General features: G+C 48.1%; 1 protein-coding gene across 2 annotated transcripts in view; it reads right to left on the bottom strand.

The window, feature by feature from the left end:
* Nucleotides 1–16,417, bottom strand: part of LOC115141333 (zinc finger protein 407-like) — a 205,315-nt gene that overhangs the window by 60,462 nt on the left and 128,436 nt on the right. For both annotated transcript variants that reach the window (XM_065010852.1, XM_065010847.1), the window contains exon 5: nt 4,887–5,053. In XM_065010852.1, coding sequence (XP_064866924.1) covers nt 4,887–5,053 — 167 coding nt within the window. The remainder of the gene's footprint in view (nt 1–4,886; nt 5,054–16,417) is intronic.

Genomic DNA, 16,417 nt, shown 5'->3' with positions numbered 1-16,417 from the left:
GAAATGCTTGTAATTATACTTCAGTATTCCATAGTAACGTCTGACAAAAATATCTAAAGACACTGAAGCTGCAAACTCTGTGGAAATTAATATTTGTGTCATTCTCAAAACTTCTGCCACGACTGTACTAATGAATGTGTTATTCAATGTGTTTCTACGGGCTTTCGCAGGAAATGCTAAATTCAATGTTTTAGCAAATCATTTTTGTACATATTTATATATTTTTTTTTAGACCTACAGGGATCCTAAATTATACATTTTATGACCATCTTAAAACAATTCCTTATGTTAGGCGACAGGTAGCCTAGCGGTTAGAGCGTTGGGCCCAGTAACCAAAAGTTTGCTGGTTCAAATACCCGAGCCGTCAAACTAAAAAAAATCGGTCGGTGTGTCCTTGAGCGAGGCACTTAACCCTAATTTGCTCCAGGGGCACCGTACTATTATGTGATATAACATCTTCTTTTTTAGCTTAGACCTACAGGTGTTAATACAGCGATATATAACAGAGGCTTAGTATGGTGCTGTGTCTCAGTGCCAGCCTGTTGTTGCCCAATGTTAATTACGCCAGCTCCACTCAGCAGGGAAGAACTCTGATTAGTGTGCAGAGCTCTGGCCTGTCTGCCTGCAGGACAGAAGGCACATGCTGTAGCTACCCACATTAAAAAAATACTACAGTTTACTATAGAATACTACAGAACTTACTATAGAGTTCGGTAGTAAACTATATACTATATAGAATACTATACTACACACTGTAGTATCCCTCGATCATGTGTAGTACTTACTATATAATGTTGCGGTATACTGCAGAATACTATAGTAAATTCTGCAGTATTATCCGCAACAACATCAAAAAACACTGTAGTATATACTACAGTAAAGTCCGCAAAATATACATTTCTCATGTGGGTACAGTAGCACACACACAGGCATGCACACATGCAGACAGACACACACACGGACACATGCAGCACGTGCACGCTAGCGCGAAGCCATGCACACGCAAGCACACACACACTATCACTGTCACTTAACTGCTAGTCTCAATCCCAAAGTTTGAACTTCCACTGTGCATTGATAATGCATCGAGGTGGCAACTTCATGCAGAGGGAAAGTAGTGTTTTTCACTTCGGATAACAGCTTTTATTGAATCCACAGAGAGAGAGGAGCCTCGTATTACCCACATTACACCCATTTAAACCCACTCGACTGTGAGGAGTGTTCTAACGCAGTGCCACTTAAGAAGAGAAAACCACCAGTCTTAAATAGGTGCTTTTCCCCTTAGCTATAGAGGATTCCTATTTGTTCATTCTGGAATGATAGAAATCTTTGGGCTTTTAAATTGCCCTTCTTCCTTTCTTTCTCCTTGTCGGCATTGAAACTTTCAGGGCAACATTAGGGGAATGTTAGCAGTCTGTTAGGGGAGCGTTAGGTCTGCCTCCTCTTTAGTTCCGATCAGAAAAATAGCCCCCTCTTTCCCTTCTCCCCATCACCCCCCGATTCCACCCGTCGCCCTTCCATCACCCATTATGCCCCCATGCTACAAGACCCCACCACGACAAAATCCATAGCCATCGATTCCCGCTGGCGATAAATTACGTGTGCTTTTCATCTGCCGTTCGATGGTGGTGAGCACTCTGAGGGCCGAGGGGAGGATGGCGTGGGACCGGGCAGTGACGGGGCCCTGTCAACACCAGGGGATCCAGCAGGCTAAAGACACTGAGCACAGGGCCCGTACACACACACACACACACACACACACACACACACACACACACACACACACACACACACACAGTGGCCAGTTAAATCTCTCACATAACTTTGCGCCATTTTCAACAGGTCTATTAATACTATTCTTACTCGTCTGGCACTTCCTCTACCCCTAACAAAATAAATCCACTTAATGCTAAGACTTGCTAAAAAAGTACTTTGAAGTCAAAATATACCACCTCTATTTGCACGTGCGCAGTGTGTGTGTGTGTGTTTTGAATCACATACACTGCTACGGTTTATTATCTATCCTGTTGCCTAGTCACTTTATTCCTAGTTACATGTACTGTACATATTACCTCGGACCCCTGCACATCGACCCGATACTGATGCCCCGTGTTTATAGCCAAGTTATCGTTACTCATGGTGGATTTATTATGACTTTTATTATGAAGTGTTCTTACTTACTTCTCTATTTTCTCGCTCTCTACATTGTTAGCAAATGCCCGTAAGTAAGCATTTCATTTTTAGCCTACACCTGTTGTTTACGAAGCGTTTGACAAATCACATTTGATTTGATTTGATATGTGTGTCTGGGTGCTGTGTTTTAAATAACCCTGGAGGAGTCTGCATGCAGCTATAATTGCCTCCCTCATTAGTTATGTTTTAGCAGGGTTGCGGTTGGGAGGGCAATTAATTTTACCGCTTAATTCTTGACACAGAATCCGCCCGCTGTATTGATGTGGCTCGCCATTTTTGGGCCTCATTTCTCAGGGAAATTAATTGACAAAAGTGCGGAGATTTATCAGCATATCGCCAGATTAAGCGACAAACTGAGGCAATGAGGAAATCAATTGTGGCCCTGTCGCAGCAAACGGCACTGCCGGGTCCCTCTGCAGAAGAGCTGGGGAAAAAGGCTGGGGCGGGTTGGGACATGTCTGATTTATTTATTTATTTGAGACACTCATTCATCAGCCGTTACAAATTACCCTGGCGGCTGACGCTACCTCCCCTCCTCCTAACCCCCTCCTCCTCCTCTTCCTCCTCAGCTCAGACATTGGGGGGTGTGAGGAGGGTGATTAACATAGAAAACACACAAATCAGCCCCAGAACAATGAATCCAGTTGGGGACATGATTGCAGGCCCAGGAGTGGGAGGTGTTCACACACAGAGGAAAAGCAGGAAGTCCCTCAAGACGGCTGCTCACGTCACAGTCCCAGTCAGAGAAATGGTGGCAGCACAAGTGTGTTTTATAGAGACTCATTGTCTCTCGACACAATGGAAAATATTCAAATGCAAACAGGACTGAAAACATACCCTATTTAAAAGACAGAATTCCATTTCATGATTAGTGCTGTCGCATATCTCAAACACTGTTCGGCACAACATAAAAGTGCAGCTACCAACTATTCACACACCTTGAAATTGTTGCGCTACATTATCTTGTTGCGCGACATTATCTTGGGCATCGATGCTGACACACACTCAAACGCAGGCACGCGCTACTTTCCTGAACACCCCCCACCAGTGGTCCGATCTGTCCTCATCCCGCCTGCTACACACACAACCCACCCCAGACAAGTATCAGAGATCTCCAGCTATATGTCACCGAGAATGATTGGCTCAACTTTTAGTTTCCTACTTATATTATTAATATTGCAGCTGACCCTTGTGAAGGAGCCCATTTACAACGCTCAAACAGATCACACACGCCGATCATATTTTAGAGTACGTCAACCCGCCAGTGTGCTGGAATAGGATTGCAATAATACGCCAATGTCTGCCTCTGTCACCCCCCCAGTCCCCGTCTGCCCATTAATAGAAGTGTTGCATCATGGAGCTGTAAATTGAGTTAGCTTTCTGGGTGTCACTAATCAGGGCCTCAGTCGTGTGTCTCTCTCTCTCTCTCTCTCTCTCTCTCTCCTCTCTCTCTCTCTCTACCTCTCTCTACCTCTCTCTACCTCTCTCTACCTCTCTCTCTACCTCTCTCTCTACCTCTCTCTACCTCTCTCTCTACCTCTCTCTCTACCTCTCTCTCTCTACCTCTCTCTACCTCTCTACCTCTCTCTCTCTACCTCTCTCTCTCTCTACCTCTCTCTCTCTACCTCTCTCTCTCTACCTCTCTCTCTCTACCTCTCTCTCTCTACCTCTCTCTCTCCTCTCTCCTCTCTCTCTCTCTACCTCTCTCTCTCTCTCTCTACCTCTCTCTCTCTCTCTCTCCCACCTCTCTCTCTCTCTCTACCTCTCTCTCTCTCTGTCTCTACCCTCTCTCTCTACCCCTCTCTCTACCTCTCTCTCTCTACCTCTCTCTCTCTACCTCTCTCTACCCTCTACCCCTCCCGACCCCTCTCTCTCTCTCCCTACCCCTCTCTCTCTCTACCCCTCTCCCGACCCCTCTCTCTCTCCCTACCCCTCTCTCCCTCTCCCTCCCCTCTCTCTCTCCCCTACCCCTCTCTCTCTCTCCCTACCCCCCCTCCTTCTCTCTCTCTCTCCCTACCCTCCCTCTCTCTCTCTCTCCCTACCCCCTCTCTCTCTCTCCCTACCCCTCTCTCTCTCTCCCTAACCCTCTCTCTTTCTCCCTACCTCTCTCTCTCTCTCTCCCTACCTCTCTCTCTCTCCCTACCTCTCTCTCTCCCTACCGCTATCTCTCTCATCCTACCTCTCTCTCCCTCTCCCTACCCCTCTCTCTCAAGTGACACCTAGGCGCTTGGAGCAGAGTGACGGTCGGGCCCCGGCTGACGGTTCTCGGGGAAACAAATGAAAATAAAAAAGGTCTAATTATGTCGGTGGCGCCTTGCCACTGCGAGAGGGGCCCGCGTGACGGATGGACTGTTCTCCTGCTGGCGCTCACTCAGCCTGTCATACCGAGACCAGCCCCCCGTGCCTGCCGTCCTGCCTTCTGCTCACTTTAGTCATTGACTTTAAAAGGGAGTCAAGGAGTAGGTTGACTGACGGACTGACACCTATAGCAAACAGTCTGGCCACACCAAACAGGCACTCATTTCTGACTGATTCTTACTCTCAGTATATATGTAGTGTAGTTAGGCATCCTGAAGGTGTGTCTCACCTGTGTGGACATGTAGTCATTCACTGCATGTATTGGTATTGGTGTGTGTGTACAGTACAGTACAGTACAGTAGACAATGTGTGTGTGGGGGGGTGTTGCATCTCACCTGTGTGTGTCCTGTAGTGGTCTTTCATGGCAGACAGGGTGAGGAAGGCGTAGTGGCAGGATGGCCAGGCACACTTATGGGGCTTGTCCCCCGTATGCAGCTTCATGTGGTTGTTCAGAGCCCACTTCTCACTGAACGACCGGTCGCACAGATCACACTCAAACTTCCTACGAGGGAGGGAGGGAGGGAGGGAGGGAGGGAGGGAGGGAGGGAAAAAAAGAAGAGAGAGTTATTTAGTCCCAAAGCTGAGGTAAAAGGTAGAAACCAAAGACTGTAAAGTAGGGAAGGGAGGAAGTAGGAGCACACACACACACACACACACACAGAGATTGCTGGGGCTCCTGGCGTGTCATGTCTGTATAAGCAGGCATTGATTTTTCTGTCCAGGCCTGCCACCTCCACCATTTATTCTCTGCTTTGCACCAGGGCCCAGAGGACTGGAGAAATTCTGTTACAGTCCGCACACACACACACACACACACACACACACACACACACACACACACACACACACACACACACACACACACACACACACACACACACGGCCAGTGGGGAGAGTAGAGTTGCCCTGGTCTCCCACCACTTAGCCAGGGCCAACAGGAATACTGTAGGCTAAATGAAAAGCTAGATCAGACTTGACCTCCTACCTGGCTATATGCCTCTAACTCCTCTTCTCCGTTATTCCTCATCTTTCTTCCACGCCCATCTCTTAAAACCCAGTTTCCCTTTCTCACAAGCCATCTCTCCCTTGTATCTCTCGTTCCCTCTGTTCCTCCACCCGACGTGCCAGTCTTTGTGCGATGACATGAGGCACAGTTGATGGGAAAGAGCTCTTCTCCACAGAGGCCAACGGTGCATTACATAGGCCTATATACTTCCAGGTCAGAGTTGGGTGCTCAGTCCCAGATTCATAGCTGTCTAATTAAGCTACAAGCCACACGCATTAGTTAAAACAAGGCCACCACTAGAATTTTGCCTAGCTGGAGAATGAAAAATGTGTGTGCCATAAACTAGTGAAGTCAGATTTTCGGGAGCATTTGTCTTGTGCCGAGACTCGTGAGAGCGTGTTATTTTAGCGAGGAGGGCGTCTTTCAAGGTCCGATTGTTGTTTAATGCCTCTAGTATCTGTTTCATAGCACGCCATGTTGACACTCACCTGAACAAATAATGACTTCTAGCAGCGTGGAGCATGTGTCCAAATCAATAATTCAAACTCATACGTTTTCCTTGTGGAGAGAGAGAGGGGGGGAGAAAGGGGCAGAAGGAATGGGGAGAGTGAGAGAGAGATAGTCAGGAGGTAGAGGGAGAGAGAGAGAGAGACAGGAGTAAGAGGGAGAGAGTCAGGAGTGAGAGGGAGAGAGAGAGAGAGTCAGGAGTGAGAGGGAGAGAGAGAGAGAGAGTCAGGAGAGAGGGAGAGAGAGAGAAAGACAGGAGTGAGAGGGAGAGAGAGAGAGAAAGACAGGAGTGAGAGGGAGAGAGAGAAAGACAGGAGTGAGAGGGAGAGAGTCAGGAGTGAGAGGGAGAGAGAGTCAGGAGTGAGAGGGAGAGAGAGAGAGAGAGTCAGGAGTGAGAGGGAGAGAGAGAAAGACAGGAGTGAGAGGGAGAGAGAGAAAGACAGGAATGAGAGGGAGAGAGAGAGAGAGAAAGACAGGAGTGAGAGGGAGAGAGAGAAAGACAGGAGTGAGAGGGAGAGAGTCAGGAGTGAGAGGGAGAGAGAGAAAGACAGGAGTGAGAGGGAGAGAGAGAGAGAGTCAGGAGTGAGAGGGAGAGAGAGAAAGACAGGAGTGAGAGGGAGAGAGAGAAAGACAGGAGTGAGAGGGAGAGAGAGAGAGAGTCAGGAGTGAGAGGGAGAGAGAGAAAGACAGGAGTGAGAGGGAGAGAGAGAAAGACAGGAGTGAGAGCGAGAGAGAGAGAGTCAGGAGTGAGAGGGAGAGAGAAAGACAGGAGTGAGAGGGAGAGAGAGAAAGACAGGAGTGAGAGGGAGAGAGAGAAAGACAGGAGTGAGAGGGAGAGAGACAGGAGTGAGAGGGAGAGAGACAGGAGTGAGAGGGAGAGAGAGAGAGAGAGTCAGGAGTGAGAGGGAGAGAGAGAAATACAGGAGTGAGAGGGAGAGAGAGAAATACAGGAGTGAGAGGGAGAGAGAGAGAGAGAGTCAGGAGTGAGAGGGAGAGAGAGAGTCAGGAGTGAGAGGGAGAGAGAGAAAGACAGGAGTGAGAGGGAGAGAGTCAGGAGTGAGAGGGAGAGAGAGAGAGAGAGTCAGGAGTGAGAGGGAGAGAGAGAGAGAAAGTGAGGAGAGAGAGGAGAGAGAGAGAAAGACAGGAGTGAGAGGGAGAGAGAGAGAGAAAGACAGGAGTGAGAGGGAGAGAGAGAAAAAGACAGGAGTGAGAGGGAGAGAGAGAAAGACAGGAGTGAGAGGGAGAGGAGAGAGAGAAGACAGGAGTGAGAGGGAGAGAGAGAGAGAGTCAGGAGTGAGAGGGAGAGAGAGAGTCAGGAGTGAGAGGGAGAGAGAAAGACAGGAGTGAGAGGGAGAGAGAGAGAGAGTCAGGAGTGAGAGGGAGAGAGAGTCAGGAGTGAGAGGGAGAGAGAGAAAGACAGGAGTGAGAGGGAGAGAGAGAGAGAAAGACAGGAGTGAGAGGGAGAGAGAAAGACAGGAGTGAGAGGGAGAGAGAGAAAGACAGGAGTGAGAGGGAGAGAGAGAAAGACAGGAGTGAGAGGGAGAGAGAGAAGAAAGACAGGAGTGAGAGGGAGAGAGAGAGAGAGAGAGAGAGAAAGACAGGAGTGAGAGGGAGAGAGAGAGAGAGAAAGACAGGAGTGAGAGGGAGAGAGTCAGGAGTGAGAGGGAGAGAGAGAAAGACAGGAGTGAGAGGGAGAGAGAGTCAGAGTGAGAGGGAGAGAGAGAGAGAGGGAGAGTCAGGAGTGAGAGGAGAGGAGAAAGACAGGAGTGAGAGGGAGAGAGAGAAAGACAGGAGTGAGAGGGAGAGAGAGAAAGACAGGAGTGAGAGGGAGAGAAAGACAGGAGTGAGAGGGAGAGAGAGAGACAGGAGTGAGAGGGAGAGAGAGAAAGACAGGAGTGAGAGGGAGAGAGTCAGGAGTGAGAGGGAGAGAGAGAAAGACAGGAGTGAGAGGGAGAGAGTCAGGAGTGAGAGGGAGAGAGTCAGGAGTGAGAGGGAGAGAGAGAAAGACAGGAGTGAGAGGGAGAGAGAGAGTCAGAAGTGAGAGGGAGAGAGAGAGAGAGAGTCAGAAGTGAGAGGGAGAGAGAGAGAGTCAGAAGTGAGAGGGAGAGAGAGAAAGTCAGAAGTGAGAGAGGGAGAGAGAGAAAGACAGGAGTGAGAGGGAGAGAGAGAAAGACAGGAGTGAGAGGGAGAGAGAGAAAGACAGGAGTGAGAGGAGAGAGAGAAAGACAGGAGTGAGAGGGAGAGAGAAAGACAGGAGAGAGAGAGAGAGAGAAGAGTCAGGAGTGAGAGGGAGAGAGAGAAAGACAGGAGTGAGAGGGAGAGAGAGAGAGAGTCAGGAGTGAGAGGGAGAGAGAGAAAGACAGGAGTGAGAGGGAGAGAGAGAAAGACAGGAGTGAGAGGGAGAGAGAGAAAGACAGGAGTGAGAGGAGAGAGAGAGAGTCAGGAGTGAGAGGGAGAGAGAAAGACAGGAGTGAGAGGGAGAGAGAGAAAGACAGGAGTGAGAGGGAGAGAGAGAGAAAGACAGGAGTGAGAGGGAGAGAGACAGGAGTGAGAGGGAGAGAGAGACAGGAGTGAGAGGGAGAGAGAGAAAGACAGGAGTGAGAGGGAGAGAGAGAAAGACAGGAGTGAGAGGAGAGAGAGAAAGACAGGAGTGAGAGGGAGAGAAAGACAGGAGTGAGAGGGAGAGAGAGAGACAGGAGTGAGAGGGAGAGAGAGAAAGACAGGAGTGAGAGGGAGAGAGTCAGGAGTGAGAGGGAGAGAGAGAAAGACAGGAGTGAGAGGGAGAGAGTCAGGAGTGAGAGGGAGAGAGTCAGGAGTGAGAGGGAGAGAGAGAAAGACAGGAGTGAGAGGGAGAGAGAGAGTCAGAAGTGAGAGGGAGAGAGAGAGAGAGAGTCAGAAGTGAGAGGGAGAGAGAGAGAGTCAGAAGTGAGAGGGAGAGAGAGAAAGACAGGAGTGAGAGGGAGAGAGAGAAAGACAGGAGTGAGAGGGAGAGAGAGAAAGACAGGAGTGAGAGGAAGAGAGAGAAAGACAGGAGTGAGAGGGAGAGAGAGAAAGACAGGAGAGAGAGTCAGGAGTGAGAGGGAGAGAGAGAAAGACAGGAGTGAGAGGGAGAGAGAGAAAGACAGGAGTGAGAGGGAGAGAGAGAGAGAGTCAGGAGTGAGAGGGAGAGAGAGAAAGACAGGAGTGAGAGGGAGAGAGAGAAAGACAGGAGTGAGAGGGAGAGAGAGAAAGACAGGAGTGAGAGGGAGAGAGAGAGAGTCAGGAGTGAGAGGGAGAGAGAAAGACAGGAGTGAGAGGGAGAGAGAGAAAGACAGGAGTGAGAGGGAGAGAGAGAAAGACAGGAGTGAGAGGGAGAGAGAGAAAGACAGGAGTGAGAGGGAGAGAGACAGGAGTGAGAGGGAGAGAGAGAGAGAGAGTCAGGAGTGAGAGGGAGAGAGAGAAATACAGGAGTGAGAGGGAGAGAGAGAAATACAGGAGTGAGAGGGAGAGAGAGAGTCAGGAGTGAGAGGGAGAGAGAGAAAGACAGGAGTGAGAGGGAGAGAGAGAAATACAGGAGTGAGAGGGAGAGAGAGAAATACAGGAGTGAGAGGGAGAGAGAGAGTCAGGAGTGAGAGGGAGAGAGAGAAAGACAGGAGTGAGAGGGAGAGAGAGAAAGACAGGAGTGAGAGGGAGAGAGTCAGGAGTGAGAGGGAGAGAGAGAGAGAGTCAGGAGTGAGAGGGAGAGAGAGAAAGGAGTGAGAGGGAGAGAGAGAGAGAAAGACAGGAGTGAGAGGGAGAGAGAGAGAGAAAGACAGGAGTGAGAGGGTGAGAGGGAGAGAGAGAGAGAGTCAGGAGTGAGAGGGAGAGAGAGAGTCAGGAGTGAGAGGGAGAGAGAGAAAGACAGGAGTGAGAGGGAGAGAGAGAGAGTCAGGAGTGAGAGGGAGAGAGAGAGTCAGGAGTGAGAGGGAGAGAGAGAAAGACAGGAGTGAGAGGGAGAGAGAGAGAGAAAGACAGGAGTGAGAGGGAGAGAGAAAGACAGGAGTGAGAGGGAGAGAGAGAAAGACAGGAGTGAGAGGGAGAGAGAGAAAGACAGGAGTGAGAGGGAGAGAGAGAGAGAAAGACAGGAGTGAGAGGGAGAGAGAGAGAGAGAAAGACAGGAGTGAGAGGGAGAGAGAGAGAGAGAGAAAGACAGGAGTGAGAGGGAGAGAGTCAGGAGTGAGAGGGAGAGAGAGAAAGACAGGAGTGAGAGGGAGAGAGAGAGAGAGAGTCAGGAGTGAGAGGGAGAGAGAGAGAGAGAGAGAGTCAGGAGTGAGAGGGAGAGAGAGAAAGACAGGAGTGAGAGGGAGAGAGAGAAAGACAGGAGTGAGAGGGAGAGAGAGAAAGACAGGAGTGAGAGGAAGAGAGAGAAAGACAGGAGTGAGAGGGAGAGAGAGAAAGACAGGAGTGAGAGGGAGAGAGTCAGGAGTGAGAGGGAGAGAGAGAAAGACAGGAGTGAGAGGGAGAGAGTCAGGAGTGAGAGGGAGAGAGTCAGGAGTGAGAGGGAGAGAGAGAAAGACAGGAGTGAGAGGGAGAGAGAGAGTCAGAAGTGAGAGGGAGAGAGAGTCAGAAGTGAGAGGGAGAGAGAAAGACAGGAGTGAGAGGGAGAGAGAGAAAGACAGGAGTGAGAGGGAGAGAGAGAAAGACAGGAGTGAGAGGAAGAGAGAGAAAGACAGGAGTGAGAGGGAGAGAGAGAAAGACAGGAGTGAGAGGGAGAGAGAGAGAGAGAGAGTCAGAAGTGAGAGGGAGAGAGAGAGAGTCAGAAGTGAGAGGGAGAGAGAGAAAGACAGGAGTGAGAGGGAGAGAGAGAAAGACAGGAGTGAGAGGGAGAGAGAGAAAGACAGGAGTGAGAGGGAGAGAGAGAAAGACAGGAGTGAGAGGGAGAGAGAGAGAGAGAGAGTCAGGAGTGAGAGGGAGAGAGAGAAAGACAGGAGTGAGAGGGAGAGAGAGAGAGAGAGAGTCAGGAGTGAGAGGGAGAGAGAGAGAGAGAGAGAGTCAGGAGCGAGAGGGAGAGAGAGAGAGAAAGACAGGAGTGAGAGGGAGAGAGAGAGAGAGAGAGTCAGGAGTGAGAGGGAGAGAGAGACAGGGACACACGTACTTGCCTGATACACTACCGTTTGCGCTGCTCTGTAAAGGGAGTAGTACACAGTATTGTACGAGATCTTCAGTTTCTTGTAAATTTCTCGCATGGAATAGCCTTCATTTCTCAGTACAAGAATAGACTGACGAGTTTCAGAAGAAAGTCTTTGTTTCTGGCCATTTTGAGCCTGTAATCGAACACACAAATGCTGATGCTCCAGATACTCAACTAGTCTAAAGAAGGACAGTTTTATTGCTTCTTTAATCAGAACAACAGCTGTGCTAAGATAATTGCAAAAGGGTTTTCTAATGATCAATTAGCCATTTAAATTATAAACTTGGATTAGCGAACACAACGTGCCATTGGAACACAGGAGTGATGGTTTACGATAACGGTCCTCTGTACGCCTATGTAGATATTCCATTCAAATCTGACATTTCCAGCTACAATATTCATTTACAACATTAACAATGTCTACACTGTAGTTCTGATCAATTTGCTGTTATCTTAAATGGACAAAAACATTTGCTTTTTCTTACAAAAACGGACATTTCTAAGTGACCCCAAACGTTTGAACGTCAGTGTATATCATTCTACATTCAAAGGAGGATAAATCTATCTCGTTCACAGATACGCTTGTCGCGTCCCACTATCCTCCCAGTCTTAGGAGACGGCAGCTTCAACATCCATTACCACGACCACTCAAACACACATTCAAAAAAAAGTGTCTATATCACCTTGGCCTAATCTCGCAGGCATATTCAAAATCTTCCCATTCATTCGCTCCATGCCGTGACTTGCCAAAGATCTTATCCTGGCAATAGATATATGTCTATTTCTCCTTCCCTCTCTCTTTCTCTCTCTCTCTAGTATTTCTGCAAGAGCCAGTCCCCCGCCGTGGGAGAGGTAAATAAGATGAATGAAGAAATGCTGTCTTTTACAGTGAATATTATACACAACACTCCTGTTTTATGAGCTAAATGGGGCCATTGTTTATCGTGGGGCGCCATTTCAGCGTTAGGCCTTAACATGGGCCTCTTTTTCTGCCTGCCTCTTTCTCTCTCTGTGTGTGTGCGTGCGTGTTGAGGAGGCATGGTGCCTGCAGTAGACTGATCAGTGGGGGTTTGGTATGGATGAGAGGGGGTATTGCGTCTGTTTTCACCAGATCAGATGGAGCTCTTTGATCTTGTCATCCGCGTGTCACATCACGTCATGATCCACAGTCTAGCCCCTATACATATGCATAGAGCCTACCACCTCTAAACAGTCAGGAGCAAGGCAAAGCAGGCCAGAGACAGAGAGAGGGAGAGAGACAGAGAGAGGGAGAGAGAGAGAGGGGAAAACAGGATGAGAGAGGGAGAGAGACAGAGAGAGGGAGAGAGAGAGAGGGGAAAACAGGATGAGAGAGGGAGAGAGAGAGAGAGAGAGAGAGAGAGAGAGAGAGAGAGAGGGGGGAGAGAGTGAGTGAGAGAGATGAAAAGGAAAAGAGAATGAGAGAGAGAGAGAGAGAGAGAGAGAGAGATGAAAAGGAAAAGAGAATGAGAGAGAGAGAGAGAGAGAGAGAGAGCGAGAGAGAGAGAGAGTGAGAGAGATGAAAAAGAAAAGAGGAGAGAGAGAGAAAGAGAGAGAGAGAGAGAGAGATGAAAAAGAAAAGAGGATGAGAGAGAGAGAGAGAGTGAGAGCGAGAGATGAAAAAGAAAAGAGGATGAGAGAGGGGTAAGAAACAGGAGGCCTTTCCATTATTTGTTAGATATAATTAGTTGTTTTTATTTTTGTTGTGGTTGCTGCTCATCAGGTTTCCACTTGTATGAAATTAACAGGCACACCTTAGATCTTAATTACACATGATGACAAGGAGCGCAATTGTGTTGGTATTCACACACACACACACACACACACACAGTATTGTACAACTAGTCCCATTCAAAATATTACTTTCTCTAACCCCTAACCTTAACCCTATTTTATTTATTTAACCTTTATTTAACTAGGCAAGTCAGTTAAGAACAAATTCTTATTAACAATGACGGCCTACTCCGGCCAAACCCGGACGATGCTGGGCCAATTTTGCGCCGCCCTATGGGACTCCCAATCACGGCGAGATGGATTCGAACCAGGTACTATAGTGGCTCCTCTTGCACTGAGATGTAGTGCCTTAGACGGCTGCGCCACTCAGAAGCCGAAACCCTAGCTCCTAACCCTATATTCTAACCTTATGTCACAAATATTACCGAAGGTGGCTCCCCTTCTTGTTCGGGTGGCGCTCGGTGGTCGTCGTCGCCGGTCTACTAGCTGCCACCGATCCTTTGTTCCATGTTCGTTTGTTTTCACCTGTTCATTGTTTGGTTGTTAGGTGTTTAGCCCGCTTCTGTTTGTGGGGGGGCTTGTTCTTCTGTATTTGTGAGAGGTGTTAGTGTTTTTTGGGGTTTTCTCGCTGTCCTGGTATTTTTACCTAAGGGTACTTGTAGTAATAGTTACGCCTGTGTTGGGTATAACTATTTTGTTATTTTTGATTTTGGACATTAAAGCGTGTTTTTTCCCCCATCCTTTGCTCTCTGCGCCTGACTCCACACCCATTCACTCATTGAGCGTTACACCTTAACACTCATTCTAACCATGACCCTAAAACTAACCCTAGCTCCTAACCCTATATTCTAACCTTAACACTCATTCTAACCATGACCCTAAAACTAACCCTAGCTCCTAACCCTATATTCTAACCGTAACACTCATTCTAACCATAACCCTAAAACTAACCCTAGCTCCTAACCCTAAAACTAACCCTCGCTCCTAACCCTATATTCTAACCTTAACACTCATTCTAACCATAACCCTAAAACTAACCCTAGCTCCTAACCCTAAAACTAACCCTCGCTCCTAACCCTAAAACTAACCCTAGCTCCTAACCCTCGCTCCTAACCCTCGCTCCTAACCCTAGCTCCTAACCCTAGCTCCTAACCCTAAAACGAACCCTATATTCTAACCTTAACACTCATTCTAACCATAACCTGCTATTTCTTAGGGGGTTTAACAATAGATGGTCAACATTTTTTGGTTTCACTATTCTTGTCCACACACACACACACACACACACCCTCCCTCTGTTTCTCTCTTTCCTCTGATCCTGAAGCAGCTAAATGATTGGCATCCCATGCAGATTTATTCAAATAGCCAGGTGGGCCTCTTCCCTGTAAGCTCCTGTCTTTATTCCTATACTGTCATTCATCACCATACTTCTCACACATACATTGTCTGGATCTGCAGGATACACTTCCACTGATGGCAAAGGAAGCCCGTGTGAAGCCTCTCTGCACTACCGCCCCCATGTGGCAAGGTGGTCACTGGGATAGGATTGTGTGTCTGTGTGTGTGTGTGTGTGTGTGTGTGTGTGTGTGTCAGTAACTTACTTCCACTAACCCTATTTTACTTATTAGACAGAACAGGACACGTGGCACAAAACTGACCAGTCATAGCCTTCCTAAATAAGTCAAGATGCTGTGAAGTACTGTGGAGACCACTCCAGGGGTCCCTCCCTTTCCCTCACGTTAGGTTGACCCGAAAACTCTCCGCCATATTCTCACACTTCAGAGGGAGAGAGAGGCCAACTCTCCCTTCCAGGCAAACTGACACAAATAGACAACTTCAAAATGAAGACTGTTGTTTATTTAGTGAAGGGGGGATGGGGGGGAAAGAGAGAGAGAGAGTCCATCTGATATGCAACTGTCAGGAGAGGATTTTCACGTGCAAAATAAGAGTGTGTGTGGCGGCGAAAGATAACATAGAGGGAGAAACACGACAGCGCTCAGTGTGGATCATCAACTGGCAGGTCTCTCTCTCTCTCTCTCTCTCTCTCTCTCTCTCTCTCTCTCTCTCTCTCTCTCTCTCTCTCTCTCTCTCTCTCTCTCTCTCTCTCTCTCTCTCTCTCTCTCTCTCTCTCTCTCTCTCTCTCTCTCTCTCTCTCTCTCTCTCTCTCTCTCTCTCTCTCTCTCTCTCTCTCTCTCTCTCTCTCTCTCTCTCTCTCTCTCTCTCTCTCTCTCTCTCTCTCTCTCTCTCTCTCTCTCTCTCTCTCTCTCTCTCTCTCTCTCTCTCTCTCTCTCTCTCTCTCTCTCTCTCTCTCTCTCTCTCTCTCTCTCTCTCTCTCTCTCTCTCTCTCTCTCTGACTAAATCACTCTGCACTTTGTCAGCCCCCAGCAGCTTAAATCCAGACTAAATTAGCAGAATAAAGATTAAGTAATTTGACCTTGAGCTGTCGAAGACAGAGTATAACTTTAAACTCGACTGGGGTCAAAACGTGTGTATGCGTGAGGCCGGAAGATTTCTTCTGCCGGGAGTCGATTGAAACCAAATTAAAGGGAGTGTTTTTTATTTATTTTTTAAATGGAAGATATTAGATTCCTTTGGGTGACTTTCCTGTGTACACAGCCCTGGTTCCGTTATTTTCCATAAGCGTACACAAAGCCAACGGACGACAAGCTCGTTCCCAGGTTGAACGATAGCAAGACTGGACACCATCACTCTCGTGCCCTGCACGTGCTTTCCAAGACTCTAGTAGTCTATGGTCCAATGGGCTTTGGAGGTAATCAAATCAGCTGGCTGGACGGAGCTTGTTTACCATTCAAATGAGCCGTCATCTACCTCCCAACACTGTGGCTAGGTGTGTGTTCTGCATGTCGACCACCGCAACCTAACGATTTGTGAAAAGGCAGAGTTCAGAGGAACGATTTCTTTGGATTCCACATGTTCACGTCACACTTCTTAAGTGGTGTACGACGTTAACAATTAACTGAGTCGTCACTAGAGAAACACGACTGCCCTCTCCGAGCATTACGAGAGTAGTAAGCTACCCGTCCTGTTGGGGGAGGACGCAGAGAACTGTGGGTTGGCAGCGCACAACATTGCTGCCTGCCATAAGTTGAGGGACGGTGTCAGACAGACCAATCAACCTGCACATGTCCTCTACTGTATGCTTATTGATATTGTTGAATGTATGGTTATTTTGACCCTTGGTTATTGTTGTTACTGTTGTCCCGTTGACAATTTTGATTCTCATTTGTATTTATTTTTTATATTGTAAATATCCTAAATAAGCTTTGGCAATATGTACATTGTTACGTCATGCCAATAAAGCAAATTGAATTGAGAGAGAGAGACAGAGAGAGAGGTAGTGCATACGTACACACAGTATGGCTGCAATACAAACAAGACCCCAGTACCACAGAGATGCTACTGCGGATTTATATTTACCTTCAATCCCGAAA

This window comes from Oncorhynchus nerka, linkage group LG3 (assembly GCF_034236695.1).
Source record: "Oncorhynchus nerka isolate Pitt River linkage group LG3, Oner_Uvic_2.0, whole genome shotgun sequence".
In the NCBI taxonomy this organism is placed as follows: domain Eukaryota; kingdom Metazoa; phylum Chordata; class Actinopteri; order Salmoniformes; family Salmonidae; genus Oncorhynchus; species Oncorhynchus nerka.
The sequence above is the reverse complement of the archived record's forward strand: the minus strand, read 5'-3'. Positions and strand labels throughout refer to the sequence as shown.